Here is a 22,649-nt window from a genome sequence, read left to right on the forward strand (position 1 = left end):
GAACTGTCATAGGTCTCTTGGTCTCCCTCATTAGTCCCCTTCAGTTTTTGAGGATAGCCTGCTCTAGGCAGAACTGCAACTGTGCCATATTCTTTCCATTCCTTTATGATTGAATTAACTGTACTCCAAGGGATATTCAGTGACTTTGAAAATTTCTTGTATCTTTCTCCTGACTTGTGCTTTTCAATAACCTTTTTGTGGAGTTGCTTGGAGTGTTCTTTTGTCTTCATGGTGTAGTTTTTGCCAGGATACTGACTCACCAGCAGTTGGAATTTCCAGATAAAGGTGCATTTTCACTATAGTCAATTGAAACACCTTGACTGCGCACAGGTCTCTGAAAACAGGTCTCCATTTAACTAATTATGTGACTTCTAAAACCAGTTGGCTGCACCAGTAATGGTTCTGTCTGGCATTTTAAAGGGGGGGGGGGTCTGAATACTAATGCAATTAATTATTTTCTGTTTTATATTTGTAATTAATTTAGATCCCTTTATAGAGATCTGTTTTCACTTTGACATGGAAGAGTCTTTTTCTGTTGATCAGTGTCCAAAAAAAAGCCAAATTAAATCCACTGTGATTCAATGTTGTAAAACAATAAATTGGGAGCAGAATGGTGGGTATGTGAGAGGGAGTGGGTGGTAGGGAAGTTAGTGGGATTGCTCTGGGAACTGGTGCAGTCTGAACCGACCACACCTCCCTCTACATCATAAATCAGAGTCAACCAAGAGATAACATTTCCTTGATTTGACTACACCCAGTGAGCATGATTTGTGAATGTGTAATGTAAATTGAGGCTTTATGTGTATTTGTTAAGGGTTATTATTAACCAGAGTCTGGAAAATGTTGCCTGTATTTAATTTGCTCCAGATCAACTCCAAATCTACAAAACTTAAAATTCCATTCATTTATAATAGTTCTTGAATTAGGGGGAAAATAAGCCTTGGTAATCCCTCAACACTGTATAAAGCAGCTTTAACAGCAAAAACTGGCTCAACCCACCAGAAACAAGAGACATTAGGGCTGGTGAGCAAAAGGCTTCGTGAAGGAGGCTGTTTTAAAGGACAGGCAGACATAGGGAAGTCTGGCGGGATTCCAGAGCACAAAAACCTTGAAAGCTGAGGAGATGTGGAGTTACTAATTTTTTAGATGCTTAAGTGGATAGATCTGGAGGAACATGGGTGCCTTGGGTGGGCAAGGGGGTGAAGAGATGAAAGGGAGAACACTAAAGGTGGGAGAGGTTATAGATATAAGGAGTAAGGTCATGGATAGATCTGAAAACAGAGAAGAAAATTTATAAATTTTTACCAGAGCCACTGAAGGTCAGACAGCATATGGAGATGGTGTTTAGAACCTGGTCAGGGAGCACGTGCAGATGGTGTTTAGAACCTGGTCAGGGAGCACATGGAGATGGTGTTTAGAACCTGGTCAGGGAGCATGTGGAGATGGTGTTTAGAACCTGGTCAGAGGCAATGAGATGGTGTCCAGCTCCTGGTTGGAGACACATGGAGATGGTGTCCAATACCTGATACAGGTTAGGGCTGTTGCTCGGAATAAAGGTGTTGAAAACTGACAGGCTGGCTGTATGAGATTTGTAGTCTTGGGCAAATTCCATTTCGACGTGGGAAATACAATAATGAAAATGTTTAATGTCACATTAGTTGTGATTTAACAAAGAACAAAAATCTGAAAGATTTCACAAGGTCATTGACAAGTTGGCAGGCTGGTGATACAAAGGATGCTGGAATCTGGAGCAACAATCTGCTTCAGTCCTGATGCGGGGTTTTGACCTGAGATGTCGACAGTTCCCTTCTCCCAGTTGATCTTGCTTGAGCTGCTGATCAAGCAGATCCTCTGGCAGATCGCTTGTTGCTACCAGAATGGTCAAGTTTGCTATTTAATATGGATAAGTCACGTGAAAAATAAAGAATGAGAGTCAACGTTTAACAGAAAGTCACTAAAGACTGAATAAATTCAGCGACCCTGGACTTTGTGGAAAGGGTCACCTGAAAGTTAGTGCTGTTCGGGATCACAGAAAGCATATGCTTTAAGGGGGACGATAACTGAACTATAGATGTAGGAGTAGCTTCAGATAACTGGATTTATTCCCACTGGAAGCTGAGAATAATTTCAATTAGGGGTTGTAAAATCAAGCAGAACTTTGATAATTGAATAAGAAGCTGGCAAGTTAGAGAAGCCAGTGGTTTTAAATGGTTATAGGAAGAACTGTTGATTCAGAGAGCATTTGCTGTTCAGTGGTGGGAGCAGAGAGGTAAAACAGGGTAACCCCCCCCCCCCACCAAAAAACTGATGAAGATGCCACATGCCTAGGGAAGGTGGGGTAAAGCAGTAAGCTTTGGGTTTGGCATTGCCAGCTGGGTCTGTTCATTGGAAACTTTGGTCTCTTACTTCCCCTAGTTTTGATTTCAAAGGCCGTTCTGGCAGTTGTGGCCCAGTGATGTGATGGCAAAAGGAGTAAGATTTCCAGCGGAGTTGCCTTCCTATCAGGGGTAAACTGTGTAGGGTGTGCAGTCCGTGAGCGGAAACCGTACGAGCCTCTGCGCTACGCACAGGTTGTTATAGCATCAGTTTGGACGGGCACCGTCTGACGTTGTGTGCTTTCCACAACAGGAGGATAACGGAGGTGAGATGGATGATGAAGACCCTGACGCAGCTCGCAAAGACAACATTGAGGAAGACACCAGAATCCAAGACGATGAAGCCAATAAGGAAGAAGAATATTGAATCTAGATATGGATGGAGCACTGTGGTGTAATACGGGGTGATTTCTCATTCCCAAAATGAGGAGACGGGGAGCTGAGTTATGGGATGAGAGCAGATCCTGTCCTAGTGGAATTCTCCGAACTGCAAGACCAAGGCAGACGCTGATATCTGAACTTAAGTTTTTCCATTTGACTTACTACAAACAACTTGATCCCAACAAGTTTGTTTCAAAACAGAATTTAAGTATCGACTGATGCTTGGCTTTGTCTAAGCATATTATTTGTCCAAAGGTGATGGACTGTGGTAATGTTCAATTCCAGAGGAATTTGAAAATGGTCAGGAGGAAGTGGAAACTTCCCATTAATGGTCCCACTTTGAATGAACCAGAAAGGACAGCCAAACAGCTGGTTCAATGGGATAAAAGGGCATTGAAGTGATAAATAGTGTAAAATACATTGTGTCTATTTCTCCTTGTGCACCAGAGCGCATACTGGATTTTTTTTTTTACAGAATGATTTCTGGAAAATATGTATTTTTCACATGCCAGCAATCTGATATTGAAAAAGAGGAATCCCATTGAATCTGTAAAGAATGATCATTGCCTGGAGATGGTGGAGACCAGCAAAGTCTTGGAGGCTGTTATACAGTAGAGAATGACTCTTCTCACCTGCTGAATTTGTTCTTTGCTTTTTTACGGTGTAGTGTTCAAAGTAAATTTATTATCAAAGTATATATATGTCACCATAAACAGCCCTGAGATAGGTTTTCTTGCAGCCATTCTCAGTAAATTCGAGAACAGTAACAGAATCAGTGAAAGACTGCACCCAATAGGATGAACAATCAGTGTGCGAAAGACAACAGACTGTGCAAAATACAAAGGAGAAAATAATAATAATAATAAGCAATAAATATCGAGAACACGAGATGAAGAGTTCTTGAAAGTGAGTCCGTAAATTGTGGGAACAGTTCAGTGTTGGGGCAAGTGAAGTTGAGTCAAGTTATCCCCCCGGATCAAGAGTCTGATGGTTGAGGGTTAATAACTATTCCAGAACCTGGTGGTGTGAGTTCTCACGCTCTTCTTCCTGATGACAGCAGTGAGAAAGAGGGCATGTCCTGTGTGGTGGGGGTCCCTGGTGGTGGACGCTGCGTTCCCGTGATGTACTGGACTTGTAGGATTTTCTGTTCAAGAGCATTAGGACCTAGATGAGGAAAAACTTCTTCACACAGAGAGTGATGAATCTGTGGAATTCTGTGCCACAGGAAACAGTTGAGGCCGGTTCATTGGCTATATTTAAGAGGAAGTTAGATATGGCCCTTGTGGCTAAAGGGATCAGGGGGTATGGAGAGAAAGCAGGTACAAGGTTCTGAGTTGGATGATCAGCCATGATCATACTGAATGGCGGTGCAGGCTCGAAGGGCCAAATGGCCTACTCCTGCACCTATTTTCTATGTTTCTATGTTTCTGTTAGTGTTTTCATGCCAGGCCGTGATACAACCAGTCAATCACACCTCTATAGAAATATCAGCTTTAGGTGTTGTGCCAAATATCCGCAAACTCCTAATGAAGTAGAGGCACTGCAGTTCTACCTTCTTCATTACACTTACATGCTGGGCTCAGGGCAGGTCCTCCAAAATGATAACACTGAGGAATTTAACATTGCTGACACTCTGATCCCCATATGAGAATTGCCTTGTGGACCTCTGGTTTCCTCTTCCTAAAATCAATAATCAGCTCCTTGGCTTGCTGACATTGAGTGAGAGATTGTTGTGGCACCACTCAGCCAGATTTTCCATCTCCCTCCTGTATGCTGATTCATCACCCCCGTTGATTCGGCCTATAACAGTGGTGTCATCAGCAAACCTGAATACGGCACTGGAGCTGTGCCTAGCCTCGGAGTCATAGTGAGTGGAGCGGGGGGATGAGCACAGGGTCTTGTGGTGTACCTGTGCTGATGGAGATGTTGCCAATCTGAACTGACCGCGGTCTGCAAGTAAGGAGATCGAGGAGCTAGTTACACAAGGAGGTATTGAGGCCCGGTTTTTGAGGTTTATTGATTAGTTTTGAGATGCTGATAGTATAGAATGCTGAGCTGATGTCGATAAAGAGCATCATGATGCGTGTATCTTTGCTGTCCTGATGTTCCAGGGTTGAGTGAAGAGTCAATGAAGTTGCATCTGCTGTGGACCTGTTGTGCCAGGAGGCAAACTGGAGTGGATCCAAGTTGCTTCTCAGGCAGGAGTTGTTGTGCTTCATCACCACCCTGTCCAAACACTTCGTCACTGTGGATGTAAGTGCTCTTGGACAACAGTCATTGAGGCAGGTTACCACATAGTGGGCTGTACATTCAGCTGTACCAGCTAAGACGGTAATTTTAAGGAGAATTCACAATGACTACCCACCACTTTTTTCCCTTTTCTGTTCTATAACCCCAGATTTTGGATCATCTAATAACTGGTTCTGCTTGCGTCACTTCAACTGATCGATAGCTCCAGCTCCAGGTGGACTGGCCACCCTCAGCTGCTGCCTAGCTGAGCCGCTCAGCAGCAGTAACTCCCCTCTCTGATGTAGCCGGTGCTCAACAGGTTCTGCCACGCCCCTTTACCCGTGTTTACCCGTCTCTTCAATCCAATGAGATGGTCATCACATGTTTCAGCTTCGTTCCTTACCGAGTGTTTTAACTGAAACATTTTGGTGTTTCTCTTTCTATAATGTTTAATCTTATCTGCATCATCTCCCAAGTGACGTGAAGCAAGAGCGTTATAAGCCTGATACAGGTCCTCCCTGGGGTACAGCAAGATCCCATTCCCGTGAACTGTTCATAACAGACAGTTCACAAGCCAAGTACGCACAGGGCAGACGATGCCCGCAGCTCCACAACAGCAGCGAGGGAAACGGCTGGTATCACACTCCCACGGTATCAGCAACCCGGCTTCCATTCCGCCGCTGCCTGCTTGTACGTTCTCACTCTGATCGCCGCGGGTTTCCCCCGGGTGCCCGGATCTCCTCCCACCCTCCAAAGACGTACGTGTTAGGTCGGTTAAATGGTCACATGGGTGTAACCGGGAGGCACGGACTCGTTGGGCCGGAGGGGCCTGTTACTGTGCTGTATCTTGAAAGCTTGAAGTTGACATGTTAACTTCCGTAGATCTGTAAGGTGGTGGGAGGCATAATACACTGTGTGTGTGGGTGGGTGGGGTGTCATTTCTAATATATAGTCAAAGCCAGGGATCTTCCACAGGTTTTCTGTGCAGACTGCCCCATATTAATACACAGTAATATTGCAGCTTCCCGGTACTACAGTGTATCATCTGAAATCGTTTATATAGATTCTTCACAAAATCCAAATATTTTGGTTTTGTACACTTGCAGTAAAATGTCACTGTAGGGTATGTTAGTGTGTATGTATGTGTGAGACGGTGTGTGATTAGGAGAAAAAGAACTTACTGCATTTTTAATCATCTAGTAACAATGTTACGACAAAGTAATGTGTGAGCTTCCTCATCCTGGGTGAGAATTAGCAAAACCTGGTCAACTACAGAATATAAAGAGCTCAGAAAGATGGAAAAAAACTCAATGGATGATGAAGGACTTTCTGTAGGACATAAATATTGATCCAGTAAATAGTTGGAGTAACAGGTTTATCGTGGAGATTGCTGAGTGGCGCAGACACAAACATTGTCTCCGTTTTCACGGAGAGTGGGAATTGTGATTGTAGAGCTGTTAACAAGGATCATTATTCTGCAGAACTGGTTACTGCGCGGAGGTAAAAAATATTAGCAGTTGCTCTCAGCTGAGAATAGTGAGCAGGCTGAACACTGGAGAGTAACATTATTTGTAGGAAATTACGGGACAGCCTTCCTTGTTTCAATTGGTAGAGGAACTATCAGTTCTTAAGTCCTGATGAAGGGTCTCAGTACAAAACGTTGGCTCTTTATTCCTCTCCGAAGATGCTGCCTGACCTGCTGAGTTCTTCCAGCGTTTTGTGCGTGTGTGTGTGTACACGAGTGTGTGTGTTGCAGTCAGTTATTATTATTTGAGGATCAGTCGGCACATTTATCCAAAAGTGAAGCGATGAATAGTTTCTGTGTTCCTTCAAAGAGTTCTGAGAAATGGATTGCCACTGGTTCATCAACACAGACTGAGTTGGGGACTGGAGCTTCATGGGTGGAGAGGAATAGCTAGAAAGCAAGGGGTGAAGCTACTAATCAGACAAGAAAGCTAGAATGAGTGGATTCATTCAGTATTAGTATACATACTTGGGCCCTTGGCTCCTAAGTGGAGCATAGACCATCAATGGCCTCCCATCACCATCGTCCTCTGAAGTCGATGGTCTGGTTGGAGTTCATCAATGTTCCTGTATCACTGTACAGGGGATTGGCCTAGACAGCTTCAACAGAGCCCCGTTAGCCAGCCTTACCTGTATCCACCTCTCACAATGGGGATGTAGGGTTGGACTTTGAGAGGCCAGCATTCGTGTGTTACAGAAAATATAGCCTGTCTGCATTTGAGATTCATCGAATGGAGGGTTAATGTCTGTGTAGGAGCAAAGGGTTACATCGATCACGGAGTGTGTTTATGTAGTATCACGGACTGGAGGACCCATACTCTGGTGTACTGTTCTATGTCTAAAGTTACTGAACTGGGGGTGCTGTAACAATGGAAGTATATTTGAAAAAGGATAATGAAACAAATACTGGAGCTTTGACTAAAGTCATAGAACCTCAAATGTTAATTGTTTCTAATTTTGCAGATGCTATCTGATCTGTTGACTGTTTCCAACATTTTTTGATTTGTTCTTCCCGTTACGCCGTTGGCGTTTAGCACAGCAATGAAGGTCCTCCATCTCTGGCAGTGTTCAGGGCTTCCTTCATCGTGTCGGTAGCTCCTTCTCATTTTCACCACTGTCAGTCAGGCAAGTCCCGGGTGGAGACTCAGGAATACTGTCACACTCCGATGTAGAAGGATTCATCACTGCTGTATCTGTAACAAATGATTTTTAACCAATCAGCATTGTTGGCCCTGAGCTGAACCCCCAAACCTGGAGGACCGGTGGACCACTCTTAGTCTGGCCTCTACCCTTTGACCTGTTTGACCTGGGTGACCCTACCAAGAGCCAAAGCATAAAGCCCTGACCCCAGCCAACATAGCTCTCCGGGTCATTGAGGCACGCAAGCCTCCAAACCCCATGACGAGGTTGTGGTCCTCTAGGAGGATTTTCTGTTTTACTTCCAAAGTAAACTAGTGCACTTTCAAGTAATACTGTTCTCTCTGATGCAGTGCCAAACAGGTTTGATGTTCAGATAAAGGCCATTAAAAGCTGCAGGAGAAATAGAAACAGGCCACATTAAATTGTTGTTTTCCTGCCTAAAGGTATTAAATAGGAAAACAACTCCCATCACATGAAAGCTGAACAAGATCTTTAGTACTGTGCACAATTTTGGGCATCTCGTGATAAAACAGTGCAAGTAGATTCTTTTGGATAGTGGCAGTGGAGGAAAGGAATTTGAGAAGTTGTAACTTCTCCCCCAAGGCTTTCAAAATCAGCCCATAACAACAGCTTTTCGTGTAAGTGTCATTGGGATGTAGAATTTTCTGCATTTCCAGTTGCGGTGATGAAGAACATTTGGAGGTGGAATCATACCTGACCCTGTTACTGACACAAGAAATTCATCGCACTAAAATTAGCCAGACCTGAGCGAGGGGATTATTTCACTTAGCCTCGGGGCTGACAAGCTTCAACTACTTTATGCAGAGTTGGCACAATGAATAGCTCCCAGTCTGTTGTCCTTCAGGAATTATCAAAGAGACAGGTCTTAAATAGAACGGCAGTGATGTGTTCCGACCCCATCACCATCCTCCGAGGGCAACTGTAGCCAAAGACAATTTATTAGTCAGCTCTGTAGCTCATGACAATCTCCCTTTTCTGTACTGTGAGCCTTATTGTTGACAAGTGTGTGTGTGTGTGTGTAACTCATTGAACCCCAGATAAAGACCATAAGATATAGGAGCAGAATTAGGCCATTTGGCCCATCGAGTCTGCTCCGCCATTTCATCATGCCTGATCCATTTCCCTTTCAGTCCCAATCTCCTGCCTTCCCCCCCCACCACCCCCGTATCCCTTCATGCCCTGACTAATCAAGAATCTAACAACCTCTGCCTTAAATATACATAAAGACTTTGCCTCCTCTACTGCCTTTGGCAAAGAATTCCACAGATTCCACTCTCTGGTTAAAGAAATTCCTCCTCATCTCCATTCTAAAAGGATGCCCCTCTATTCTGAGCTGTGTCCTCTGGTCTTAGACTCTCCCACCATAGGAAACATCCTCTCCCCATCCACTCTATCAAGGCCTTTCACCATTCGATGGATTTCAATGAGGTCACCCCTCATTCTTCTGAACTCTAATGACTACAGGCCCAGAGCCATCAAACACTCTTCATATGACAAGCAATTCAAACCTGGAATTAGTTTTGTGAACCTACTTTGAACCCGCTCCAGTGTCAGCACATCCTTTATAAGGGGCCCAAAACTGCTCACAATACTCCAAGTGAGGCCTCACCAGGGCTTTATAAAGCCTCAACATTACATCCTTGCTTTGATATTCTAGTCCTCTTGAAATGAATGCTAACATCGCATTTGCCTTCCTCACCACAGGCTCAACCTGCAAATTAACCTTTAGGGAATCCTGCACTAGGCTGTAAAAGTTTGGCCGATGAAAGGTTAACTTTGTTCTGTCTCTGCAGATGCTGGCTGGCCTGCTGAATATATAAACATTTACTGTTTATATTTCACATACCAATAACCAGAGTATTTTTGTTTAGTTTAATTTGACGCTGAAACTGAATTCTTAGTACAATGCGTGGTTGAGTTTGCCTGTCACAACAGCCGGAGTTTTTACCAGTTCTGTTGTTTTAGCTGAAGAATTGCTGGCAGCTTTATTGTGAGAGCTGTGATTATTTTTCATCCAGCCAATCATTAAACGCCAGGGTTTTTGAAACCACAAACTGCCAGAACTTCGTATCAGGTGCTATCTGGTGAGATTCAAACAGCTCTCTGAAAATAGTATTTTCTTCATTAAGTTTTCTGTTTTCCTGCAGCCCTGTTACAAATTCAGTCAACAGCTTGTCTATTTATAATTCAGTTATTTATGACCTACTTACAAGTTTTTGCTTTGCTACGCTCCCAGAGTTTATCTTCACAATGAGATGGGGTAAGGGGAAGTGGTGGATATGGCAGACCTTCAGAGAGTGCAGGGTCTGGCGAGGTCCGTCTTATTAAATCTACAGTTCAATGTCAGGACAATTGGAGCTACAGTTCAGACTGGAATGGCAAGATACCTGCAGCTGTTTAATGCAGTACTGAGTAAGGAAGGCTGCAACGTACGGACAGAAGATTGTTACCAGGATAAATTTCGGATATTGATCATTTATGTTTTATGTACATAAATACTATTGTATTTGTTAAAGTTTCCTGTAAATGCTGCAAGAAAATGAATCTCGAGGTAGCATAAGAAGACATGTACATACTTTGATAATACATTTTATTCGATAGTGTAGTGGTTAGCACAACGCTTTACATTACAGGTGACCCCGGTTCAATTCCTGCCACGGCCTGTAAGGAGTTTGTGCCTGCGTGTGTTTCCTCCGGGTGCTCTGGTTTCCTCCCACAATCCAAAGACGTACTGGTTGGTAAACTAGGTTAGGAGCAAATTGGGGGATTGCTGAGCAGTGTGGCTCGAAGGGCAGAAAGGGCCTATTCCACACTGAATCTCGATGATTAAATAGATAGATCCAAAATTCAATAGATACAGTATATTTTAAGTGGAATTTACCAGCTGTTGGAACATTAAAAATCGCTTTAAGATGTAACAACTGCGGAGAGTCAATGGAACCATGATGGGAGTCAGAACAAAACATATTTTACAATATACAAAAAGTAGACATTCTGCTTGGATTTTAGAAAGTGGAATAGAGAAGATGTTCTGGGATGTTACCTAGGTGAGCCTCTCCATGGGGCTTGACAAGATACATGCAGAATTGATGTTTCCTCTGGTCAGGACATCTAGAACACAGTCTGAAAATAAGTGAAGAACTTTGGAATTCATTACCAAAGAGTGTGGTGAAGGCTCCATCACTGAGTGTATCCAAGGCAGAGACAGTTACACTCTCAGTGATACTGGGTTGACACAGCACAGGAAACATACAGGTCGGACACTGTTTTAAATATTCAGTAGTGGAGCAGGCTTAGAAAGCCTGAATGGCATGCTCTTGCTTCTATTTCTTACGTTCACAACATCTCTGAAGATGTGCCTTTATGTTTAAAAGTACTAAATTGACTAACAGTGGTGTCTGGGTGGCTGAGCTGGTGACCTCCTGCCCAAAGTCCCCAGTCGTTTTCACCCCAGTCACCCCACTCTTTTCCTACAGCCCCCGTAATGTTCTGGTGGGGGGGGGGGGGTTAACAAAAATAATGAAATGTTTGAGGAAGAAATACTCAAGTGTTTATTAGAATTATCCAGGAGGTCACAGGTGTTCTTAACTGTTACTTTGTGAGGAAATCTGCCCTCAATAACGGGCTCAGTCCAGCCGCCCGCAGTAGCAAGAGCACTCACCGAGCCAACTGCACGGGTCATGCTGTTGGGGAAAAGTACCGTCTAACATTACTTTTCCTTTTAATTAATTATCGTTTAAATTCATACCCTGATCCTCAATCGTTTAAACTCTAATAATCCACATTATTCAGACTGTTTAACAGTCTCGGAGACTTGTGTTAGCTTAACCCCACACCTGCTTCAGAGGCTCCGGGCTGATCATTATCTGCTATTGGGTGGGTTTCAGAGACCCTCGTGTGGCAGGAGAGGCCATGTAACCCAGGTGAGTAATAAGAGACAGGGCGGGACACTGGGACTGGCTGCATGGGTCAGAGAAACAGTATGTGACACTTGCACTGGGGGTGTGAGATAGAGACCCGGGGCAAGGGCGTCGGGTCCGGGAAGTCCAGAGAGTCAGGTCGGGGCTTACACCTGCCCACGTAGTGATCTGGCTTAAATGGTCAGCTGTATGTATTTTTAAAAATTTTCACGACTGAGCACTCTGTAATAGGAGAGATCATATGGGGCGGCGCGTTTCTGTTTGATCAATTAAACAGACTGCGCTTTGCAATTTTCAAGCCAAATGGTCCGATTTTGGTAATGGAATATTGCTGTGAAAATGAGCCAGATATCAGGGAAGCCACTCCAGGCGCTGCTCAATAGGGAGGGCTCCTCGGCAGGAGTGAGCACTAGAGCCATTGTCTGGTCCGTTTGTTTTACGTGCGGTCACCGCTTCCTCGCTGCGACCTTCCAGAGATCTGAGTGCACTGCTGGCATTTAGGGGGAACAACCGTGGCACCCACCGACTGCAGGGGCTCCAGGCAGGGTCCGGCCCAAGTAGCGGGGGTCTGCGTGTGCAATCGAGAGCCGAGCCCACCGCGGCCTCAAGCTTCAGCCCCAAGGACACAAAAGATGGACTGAAAGTCAAAGCCGGTGACATCACTGGCGGAGCCATCCTCCGCCAGCAGGAGAAGCGGCGGCTGCTCCGCGGGGGAAGAACCCGGAGCCGGAGCGGAGAATGTGAGTGGTTTGGAAGGGGGGGGAAGAGACCTTCCCGGAGCCCGCACTCGGTCAGGATGCGGCCGCCGCTACTGCTGCTGCTCTTACTGTGCAGACTCGGCTCGGCCGGCGCTGGCGGCGGCTCCTGGAACTCCAGCGGCAGCGACGGGGAGGAGAAGGAGGGGGTGCTGGAGCCGGGATCCCGGGAGCGAAGCGGCAATGGCTCAGAGCCCGGAGAGGAGGCGCTGGTGCCGGGAGCCCAAGGACGGGAGGACGGTGGCGACGCGGAGCCCAGGGAGGTGGGTAGCGAACTGGAGGAAACCACCTGCGCCTACAAGGTGCTGCTGAACGGGAGGGGAGCCGAGCGGGTGTGCTTCAGGAGCACGGACAGTGGCTTCAGCTGCGGCCCGGGCAGCTGCCGACTCTACCGGTCGGGCCGCTCGCTGGTGGCCAACGTGCTGGCCAACAGCAGCGTCTTCCTGCAGTGGCGGCCGCCTCGCCTGCGGCAGCTGCGGGGCTTCAGGCTGAACTGCAGCTGGAGCGGCCTCTACACTCGCTTCCAGTGCGACAGCGTGCAGCTCGGCGTCGCCTGCCGAGACTACCTGCTCAGCAACGTACACGACAGCGTGGACTACCGCATCTGCCTGCACACCCTCTACAACAACGCCAGCCAGCGCGACGAGGACTGCCTACAGTTCAGGGCCGAGCCTGCCGGCATGCAGGACATTGTCATCGCCATGACGGCGGTCGGCGGCTCCATCTGCGTGATGCTGGTGATCATCTGCCTCCTAGTGGCCTACATCACCGAGAACATCATGCACCCCGCCTTGCCCAGGTCCTCGTCCAAGCGGGGCCACGGCGACCACAGGATGACCACATAGAACCGGGAGAGGGGAGCAGAAGGAGCCGAGGGGACCCAGAGCCTCTGCAGACGCCGGAGGCTGCGGGTGCCGGAACCTGGAGCAACAGGCAAGATGCTGGAGGCATCATTTTGTGGAGGGAAACGGACAGTCGGGACCCTTCATTCGGACTGGTGAACCCGAACTGTCCATTGAGAGTCTTTTGGCAGCTCCCCGCGCCTCTCACGACGTGACTCCCTTACCCCGCTGCTGGATTCGGGGAGAGGGAGAAATGAGGCTGGATGACTATTCCCGTTTGTGTTGCAGATGCTGCTTCAGACTGACTCGGGAGACGGAGGGGCTCCGCTGGAGCAGGGGGATCCCTGGCTGGGAGGGACGCTTCAGCAAGCCGCCTCACCTCTATCATTTCACCCTGAACTCCCCTCTGTCAGACGGTCACTTTGCTGCGAAATTGACCCGTCCCAGGACTTAAGCACAAAACAATAATGTTAGAAACCGTTTATCTCTCCGAATCAAAACGCGTGCTCGGTTTAATTTTTTAAAGGTTTATTTTGAATATTTAAGAGCGGAATCGTCTGTGTGTTTATCGGTTGTAGGAAATTAAAAAAGCAAACGTTGAGTGTTACACGTTTGGTTTTATGTTGAGTGTCTCCGAGCGACCGCAGTTTGTACTTTCTGTTGGGACTTCCCTCGTCGTCTGGGAGTTCGGAAAGGGGGCTTCGAGACGGGGAGGAGGCAGGCACGACACCTCGCCACCCGCATCTTGCGACCTGTAAAAGCGAGCGACTGGAGGGAAATGAGAATCGGGACAGCGAGGGGCTCGGTCAGGAGAGCAGACTGAGGGCGACTCGGGGACAGGGAAGGGGGGCGCAGCGAAACGAGAGGAAGAAAAGATCATTGGATGCATAAGAAGTAAACGGAGGAATGTTGGAGTGTTCATTGTGAGTAGGAAAATCGATATAGTTGACTCCTTTTTATTGGTGGGATAAACCACTTCCTGAAATCAGTCTGTGAGTGTGTGAGAGAGAGGAGACACTTGGACCAGAAAGTCTGCAGATGCTGGAAATCCAAAGACACAAACACACACATACACACACCACCCCTTCCCGGTGGCCAGACATTTAATTCCGAATCCCATTCCCATTCCGGTGTGTCGATCCACGGCCTCCTCTTGTGCCAAACTGAGGCCACCCTCAGGTTTAAGGGGCAACACTTTGTATTCCACCCTGATACCCTCACCTGATGGCATGAATATCGATTTCTCCTTCCGGTGAACAACCCCCCCCCCCCCCCATTCCGCTTTCTGACTTTTTAACTACCTCTCACCTGGGTATAAGTTTCCCCTGGGTCCCCTCCTCCTTCCCTTTCTGGTTTGGTCCATTCTCCTCTCCTGTCAGGTTCCCTCTTCATCAGGCCCTTGACCTCTCCCTCCCCCCACCCTTCGCCTATCACCTTCCAGCTAACCTCTTCTCCCTCCCACCACCCTTTGATTCAGGCATCCTCCCCCTTCCCTTCAGCCCTGATGAAGGGATCTGGTCCAGACGCATCGGCTCCGGAAACCCTTTTCCGTAGACACTGCCTGAGCCGCTGAGTTCCTCCAGCATTTTGTGGAGACGCTGTGTTTTAGACGGACGGGGGACAATCTCCTTGTATCCTCTCAGCAAGAGAGAACAAAATTCGAAGGCGGGCTCAATAAACCCCCTGATGGTATCACAGCAGCAGAAAGGGGGGAGGTTGTGGAGGGATACTCTGCTGAGTCAGAACAGGAAGGGAGCAATCACCCCTCCCCCCCACACCCCCACATAGCAACAGATACCGAGGAACTGATCATAAAGCAGATTTTGGAAAGGTGTTAAAAAAAAAGGGGTTGTCATGGGGGGGGGGCGACTTAAACTTCCCTAATACAGACTGGCACCTCCTTAGTGCAAAAGATGTGGAAGGTGACCGAACTTTGAGGTGTGTCCAGGAAGGATTCTTGATTCAACGTGTAGACAGACTGGAGGAAAGTATACGGAGGATGTCAGAGGTATGTTTTTTTTACACAGTGATGAGTGTGTGAAATGGGTGGTGGTAGAGGCAGATTCATTGGGGGCATTTGAGAAACTCTTAGATAGGCACATGGACGATAGATAAATAGAGGACAATGTATGGGGGAGAAAACGGTTAGATTGATCTTGGGTGTAATTAAAAGTTAGCACAACATTGCGGGCCAAAGGGCCTGTGCTGTGCTATGTAACCCTTTCTTGATGTGATCTAATGCAAATCTGCAGCTGTCCCTGAACCAGGGAAATTTGCTAGTGAAACACACTAGAGCAGAGGACACTGAACTTTGAAATAAAAAAACAAGATTAAAAGTATTAAGTTCCAATGAAACACTATCTCCATTCCTTTTTCCATGGGTGCTGCCTGACCTACTGAGTATTTCCAGTATTCTCTATTTTTTTATTTCAGATTTCCAGCGTCTGCAGTGTTTGATTATTTTCACCCTGAACGTGACTTATTTAATATTGAATACATAGAAAACCTACAGCACAATAGAGGCCCTTCAGCACACAAAGCTGTGTCGAACATGTCCTTCCCTTAGAAATTACCTAGGGTTACCCATAGCCCTGTATTTTTCTGAGCTCCAGGTACCTTTAAAAGACCCTATCGTATCCGCCTCCAACACTGACGCCGGCAGCCCAAAGGTTGGGATTGTGGGAAGTACCAAGCAGTAGCTTCAGTGTAATTCCCAGGAGATGGCTTGGGGACTTAACAAAGACAAAAACAAAACTCTAAATTAAGTAGGAAGAATATAAACACTGTGGGTGGTGTGAAATTTGCAGGAGTTCCAAGATTTATTGGCTTTAGCGGCTAACCAGTGAATGGAGGAATGTGTTGTACAATGTAGCAATGAATCAGATAGTCAGTAATTCCCACTTTGAGCTGTCAAACAGAGGCTTCCTGACTTATTGTAAACAGGATTGACGTGTATGCCTCAGGAGTACTAGAGAAGTGAGAGTCAAAGATCCCCAGGACTATTTCTGTTACGGGTGGGCCTGAAAGCTGATAAATCCAGCCCCAGGTTGAAACACTCAGCAGCCAGGCAGTATCTGTGGATGGAGAAAGTTTTGGGTCCAAAACTTTTTGTTGGAATTAAGGAAGCAAACACGGTAGTTTTAAGTTGCAGAGAAAATGGATGTGGGGAGGGGGCAAAGGAAATATCTAAGATCTGTCTGTATAAATGAATAAACAGTCAATGTTTTGGGCCAAGACCTTTCAGGACTGGAAAGGAAGGAGAAGCCAGAATAAGAGGGGTGAGGGAGGGGATTGAGTCCAATCTAGAAGGTGATAGGTGAGGCCAGGTGGGTGGGGGAGTGGGGATGACGATAGAAGCTGGGAAGTGATAGGTGAAAAAGGTACAGGGTTGGGGAAGAAGGAATCTGATTGGAGAGGGGAATGGACCATGCGAGAAAGTGAAGGAGGAGAGGCACCAGGAGGAGGTGAAGAAAAGAGATGAGTGGGGAATTGAAGAAGAGAGAAGGGGGAAAGTACCAGCAGTTGGAGAAATAGGAGTTCATGCCATCAGGCTGGAGGCTGTCCAGACGGGATATGAAATGTGAATCCTCCAACCTGGAAATGGCATCATCATGGTAGTAGAGGAGATCAGTCCTGATTGAAAAGCTATAGAATCTAGACCTCAGTACCTCCCTCTGCAATTGGATCCTTGACTTCCTGACTGGAAACCCACCATCTGTGCAGATTGGAAATAACATCTCCACCTCGCTGACAATTACATACAGGGATGTGTGCTTAGCACTCTGCTGTACTCTCTCTACACCCATGACTGTCAAGCTAGGCATAGCTGAAACAGTACCTATAAATTTGCTGATGATACAACCATTGTTGGCAGAATTTCAGATGGTGACACAAGGGTATACAGGAGCAAAATATGCCAGTTCAATGTCTGTAGTGAGATGCTGAAGATGTTCTATAGGTCAGTTGTGGAGAGCGCCCTCTTCTTTGTGGTGGCGTGTTGGGGAGGAAGCATTAAGAAGAGGGATGCCTCACATCTTAATAAGCTGGTAAGGAAGGCGGGCTCTGTCGTGGGCAAAGTACTGGAGAGTTTAACATCGGTAGCTGAGCGAAGGGCGCTGAGTAGGCTACGGTCAATTATGGAAAACTCTGAACATCCTCTACATAGCACCATCCAGAGACAGAGAAGCAGTTTCAGCGACAGGTTACTATCGATGCAATGCTCCTCAGACAGGATGAAGAGGTCAATACTCCCCAATGCCATTAGGCTTTACAATTCTACCGCCAGGACTTAAGAACTTTTTAAAAGCTATTATTAATGCTTTTTGAGATAGTGATTTAGATGCATATCATATTTTTTTACTGAGTTAAGTATTGTATGTAATTAGTTTTGCTACAACAAGTGTATGGGACATTGGAAAAAAGTTGAATTTCCCCATGGGGATGAATAAAGTATCTATCTATCTATCTATCTATCATGGACTGACATATCAGAATGGGAATGAAGATTGGAATTAAAATGGTGGCCACCAGAAAATTCTGCTTTTTGTGATGGAGCAAACGTACTCAGCCGAGTGGTCCTCCAATCTACGTTGGGTCTCACCCATGTAGAGGAGGCTGCACTGGGAGAAGTACAAGCTTCTAATTTGTTCTCCTTCCCCTCCCTCTGCCGCCTTATTCTGCTTCTTCCCTTTCCGCTCCAGTCCCGATGAAAGGTCCCAGCCTGAAACATCGACTGTTTATTCATTTCCGTAGATCCTGCCTGACCTGCTGAGTTCCTCCAGCAGTTTGCTCTGGATTTCCAGCATCTGCAGAATCTGTTGTGTTTATCGTTGTGAGGACATGGTTACACCCGGGTGAACTTGTGGTCGATGGGCACAACTTGTACGCAGCCCACACAAATTGCGGGCTTTCCGACGTGTCTGTAGGGCAGACTGTGCAGAGGGAGAGAGGAAAAACTGGGCCAATAACACAGACCTTTTGGTGGGACGAGCCAATTCAGGAACAAGCAAAGAAAAAGAGTTACTGGAAGTTGAAGAATTCCATCCTGAGCCTGGGATGCTGGAATATTCCCAGTCTGTAGATAAAACAAGTTTGAGAATCAAGACTGCATTTTCTATCTGGGTACAGACATGGCAGGTACTGACAAGGTTTTTAAATTTTATTTTATTTTATTTAGAGATACAGTGCGGAATAGGCCCTTCCAGCCATTTGAGCCGTGACACCAGACCCCCAATCTAACCCTGGCCTAATCACTGGGCAATTTACAATGACCAACTAACCTTCTAACAGGTGAGTCTTTGTACTGAGGGATGAAACTCATGCATTTCCCAGATAGGGTGTATAAAACTCCATACAAAGGATGCCAGGATTGAACTGCAAACTCCAATGCCCTGAACTGTAATAGCATCGCGCTAACCACTACGCTACTGTGTGACAATGGCAGGACCGTCCCATGAGGTGAGACTGGGTCAATGAGTCCTATATTTACTAGCACTTAGATGAAAATCTCTCTGAAGCATGCAAAACTCTGATAGGGTTAACATGCCGGAAGGGTTGCTCCCCACGCCCCTCCTGGAGACTGGGGAGTTGAGATGGAATGTCAAGCATTGTAAGTTTCTGGCTCAGATGATAGAAAAAAGCCAGCAATATCATGAAGGATCCTAGCCTTCCCCCCACCTCCACCTCCACCACCACTCGATTGTTTTCCCATCCCATCAGGGAAGGGCTAGACAGCATCCACACCAGGACACCAGGCTCAAAAACAGTTACTTCCACCAAGCCATCAAGCTGATCAACACCTCCACCCACTAGCCCACCCCACCACCACAACATACACATCACCAAACATCACTCTACGTACATGCAATCAATGTAATGTATATACGAGTTACCTGTACATTACGTTTCATAGGATTGCATTTATATTTGTTGTGGGTTTTTATTCTTGTGTTTCTTTAGGCTGCATCCGATTCGGAGTAATAATCATTTCCTTCTCCTTTGCACTGACGTGCTGAAGAGTGATGGTAAACAATCTTTGAATCTTACAGGATACGGCATTTTTGACTGAGATGAGAAGAATTTTCTTCACTCAGAGGGTGGCAAACGTATGGCATTCTCTACCACAGAAGGCAGTGAAGGCAAAGTCATTGAATAGAAAAAGAGGATTTCGAGACAGAAAGCCGCCTAGGGTATGGAGAGAGAGAGAGAGAGAGAAGGAATCGATATTGAGTTAGCACTGGGTTTCGAAACCTCTTTTGTTTCCCACCCACCCCCCCGTGACAACACCCCTAATTTTTACACTCTTAATTATTAACCGAGGGGTCAGTGAACCCTAGATCATCCGTGATTGTATTGTATTACGGAGAAGACTTGAGGAGTCAATGACGTACAACTGCTTTTATTTTTTTGCATAGAAATAAATCCTTTGATGTTAAAAACATTTCACACACCCTCTCGCCTCTACCTCTCTTTCACCGAATCTTCCTTCCCAATATATTTCCTTCTTCAGAATCACAGAACATTTCCAAAATAGAAATAAGTCATTTAGCTATTGTACTTGTGCCAGTTTGGAGAAAAACAAAGTGTTTCAGGAAACTGGAGCTTGTATACTGTTTGAAAATGCTTAATGCAGGAATCTATTTGGGTCAATTTGTCTGACCCAGCTTTCATAAGACATATAACATATCTTGTCATATAAATCCCATTTCCTCGCCTTTACCTACTCTTCAGAATTTTATTTTTATAGATTGATTCTTGTGAAAAAGGAAACTTATGAGTTCTTATTTCCAATAACATTTTGTCAAATCAAATCTTAGTGACTTTGGTGATTTATGTCTAGTTATTCACAATATCCACAACAAATCACTTTCTATTCCATAACGATGAACAAATCTCTCACCATTCTGATCTCACATATCAGACATGCTCTTAATTTCCCATCATAGTCTTCTAAAGTCTGAAATAGCACTTAACACTAATCTGACAAACAAGAAACCAGGTTCAAACTAACCATGTCAAAAAGAAAATCCTTCAGCTACCGTAGTGACTAACACAAGGAATGGCCTCTGGGTAGAGAAGTGCATAGAAAGTGTAGTGGTCACAGAGTCAGACAGCACAGAAACAGGCTCTTTGGCCCATCTGATCAATGCCAATCAAGATACCAGTCCCATTTCCCTACATTTACCCCATATTTCTATAAAAAAATTCCTTCAAAGTGCTTTTTAAATACTATTAATGTACCTGCCTCAAAAATTTCCTTTGGCAGCTGTTTCCATACCAAGCCACCCTCTGAATGAAAAAGTTGCTCCTCGTGTTTCTATTAAATCGGCCCTCCAGTTTCAATTAAATCTCTCCCCTCTCGGTTTAAGAGGGCAAACCCTGGGTGTTGAGGGTCCTTAATGATGGAGGCCATCATCTGGAGGCGACACCTTTGGAAGATGTTCTTGATGGTTATAAACTTGGCTCCATCATGGGCACTAGTCTCTGTTGTATCCAGAACACCTTCAAGGAGCAGTGCCTCAAAAAGGTGGTGTCCATCAGCCAGGACATGCCCTCTTCTCATTGTTACCATCAGGAAGGAGGTACAGGAGCCTGAAGGCACACTCTCAATGATTCAGGAACTGCTTCTGCCCCTCTGCCATCTGATTTCTGAATGGACATTGAACCCATTGCAATACTATATTTTTTTAAATTTTTGCACTACTTAACAATTTAAAATATAAATGTTTACTGTAATTCATGTTTTTACTATTATATATTGCATTGGACTGCTGCCACAAAATCAAGTTTCATGACATTTGCCAGTGATATTAAACTTGATTCTGATGGTGGGGAGGCTTATGTTGGCTGAGTTTACAACTGTCTGAATCTTCCTACGATCCCGCACATTGGCACTTTCATACTAGGAGCAAGCATTCCTGAACTGGATTGAAGATGTAGCGGTTTCTCCAGGTTGAGCTGGAGTGGTCCAAATGAGCACGCCAATGTTGACAGTATATGTGAGAGCAAACATTAGTGTAAATGAAAACATGGCCATAATTGAAGTGCTAATTATCTGTAATATTGGCCCAGATTCTGCAAGTACTAATGATGGCAAAACGGCAGCTGTTTGTCCTAATTACTCCTTGAAATTAGCAGTAGTTTCTGGATTTTTCTATTTGCGTGTCCAGTGTGAAAATCATTAAATTGGTGTCGTTGAATTGGCTCCCCTCACCTGGTTATGTGTTTGCCCCTACAGTCAAGGGAAATCATGACTTCACCTCAGTTCTGATAGCCTGGAATTCTTACATTTAGTTACACACAGTTTTAATGTCATACTAAGCCAGAATTACTGTTTAGTAATCCTACATCAAAAGATTTTTGAAATTGTATAGTAATTCCCTGATACGAATGCTTCAAAATATAAGACAACTGAGAGTAAACTAACTTTTTGGATACTTTAACTACATTAATTAAAAAGGCTGATGTCAGAAACATTCAGCAGGCCGGGCAGCACCTGTGGAAAGAGAAAAGAGTTGACGTTTGAAGTCAAAGACTCATTTATGCATACCACAAACCTTCTTTAAGGTTCTGTATGTTGGTTAAAAAGTCCGTTTGAAAGCTCGCTGACAATACGTTAAGTTATAATCCTTCTAGAAGGTTAAATTAGTCCACTCATTGTGGAGGTTCTCTATTTTTAAGTCCTATTTATGTTCTAATACAAAGCTTAGAGTACTGCAAAATGGGTCAGATATTCTGCCAGATGGCATGCTGGTTTATACTTAATGATGGTACCTTCTGTGCAAATATTAAAAATCCAGCATCCTGTCCTCTATTCACTATCATGATGGCTGCATTCTTGGCAAGTCTGATATCTCCTTATCCTGATCTGTAAATAGTGCAAAATATCATGTTATACCAGTCGAGCACCATCTTATATTGAAGGTAAGATAAGACAGAAAATTAAGAGCATAGATTTGAGAAGGTAGCAGGTTTTCTCACTCTCCTCCTGAAGCTGACTATAGTCATCAAATCCCCCTTTAGGCCATAAAACATTGGCGCAGAATTAAACCATTTGGCTCATCAGCTTCACCATTCCGTCATGGCTAATTTGTTCCCTCTCAACTCCATTCTCCTGCCTTCTCCCCATAATCTTTGATGCCCTGACTAAACATGAACCTTTCATCCTCGGCTTTAAATATACTCTTGGCCTCCCCAGATGTCTGTGCCTATGAATTCCACAGGTTCACCACCCTCTTGCTAAAGAAATTCCTTCTCATCTCTGTCCTCAGTGGTGTCCTATTCTGAGGCTGAGCCCTCTGGTCCTAGACTACCTCACTATGGGAAACATCCTCTCCACATCCACTCCATCTAGACCTTTCAGTATTTGATAGGTTTCTTCTAAACAGCAAGTATAGGCCCAGAGCCATTAAATACTCTTCGTATGTTAACCCTTTCATTCCCTTGGGTGAATTAACTCACTGG

The 22,649-nt window shown here is 45.3% G+C and overlaps 2 protein-coding genes across 5 annotated transcripts in view; both read left to right on the forward strand.

The window, feature by feature from the left end:
- Nucleotides 1-3,176, forward strand: part of LOC140718321 (Golgi integral membrane protein 4-like) — a 53,862-nt gene extending 50,686 nt beyond the window's left edge. For all 4 annotated transcript variants that reach the window (XM_073031897.1, XM_073031898.1, XM_073031895.1 and 1 more), the window contains one exon: nt 2,629-3,176. In XM_073031897.1, the coding sequence (XP_072887998.1) occupies nt 2,629-2,742 (114 nt within the window). In that variant the 3' untranslated portion in view covers nt 2,743-3,176. The remainder of the gene's footprint in view (nt 1-2,628) is intronic.
- Nucleotides 3,177-3,593: 417 nt separating this feature from the next.
- On the forward strand, nt 3,594-13,794 carry fndc10 (fibronectin type III domain containing 10). Its single transcript, XM_073031902.1, has one exon. The coding sequence runs from the start codon at nt 12,387-12,389 to the stop codon at nt 13,188-13,190; it is 804 nt and encodes a 267-aa protein (XP_072888003.1). The 5' UTR covers nt 3,594-12,386; the 3' UTR covers nt 13,191-13,794.
- Nucleotides 13,795-22,649: the final 8,855 nt, after the last annotated feature.

This window comes from Hemitrygon akajei, chromosome 29 (assembly GCF_048418815.1).
Source record: "Hemitrygon akajei chromosome 29, sHemAka1.3, whole genome shotgun sequence".
NCBI lineage: Eukaryota > Metazoa > Chordata > Chondrichthyes > Myliobatiformes > Dasyatidae > Hemitrygon > Hemitrygon akajei.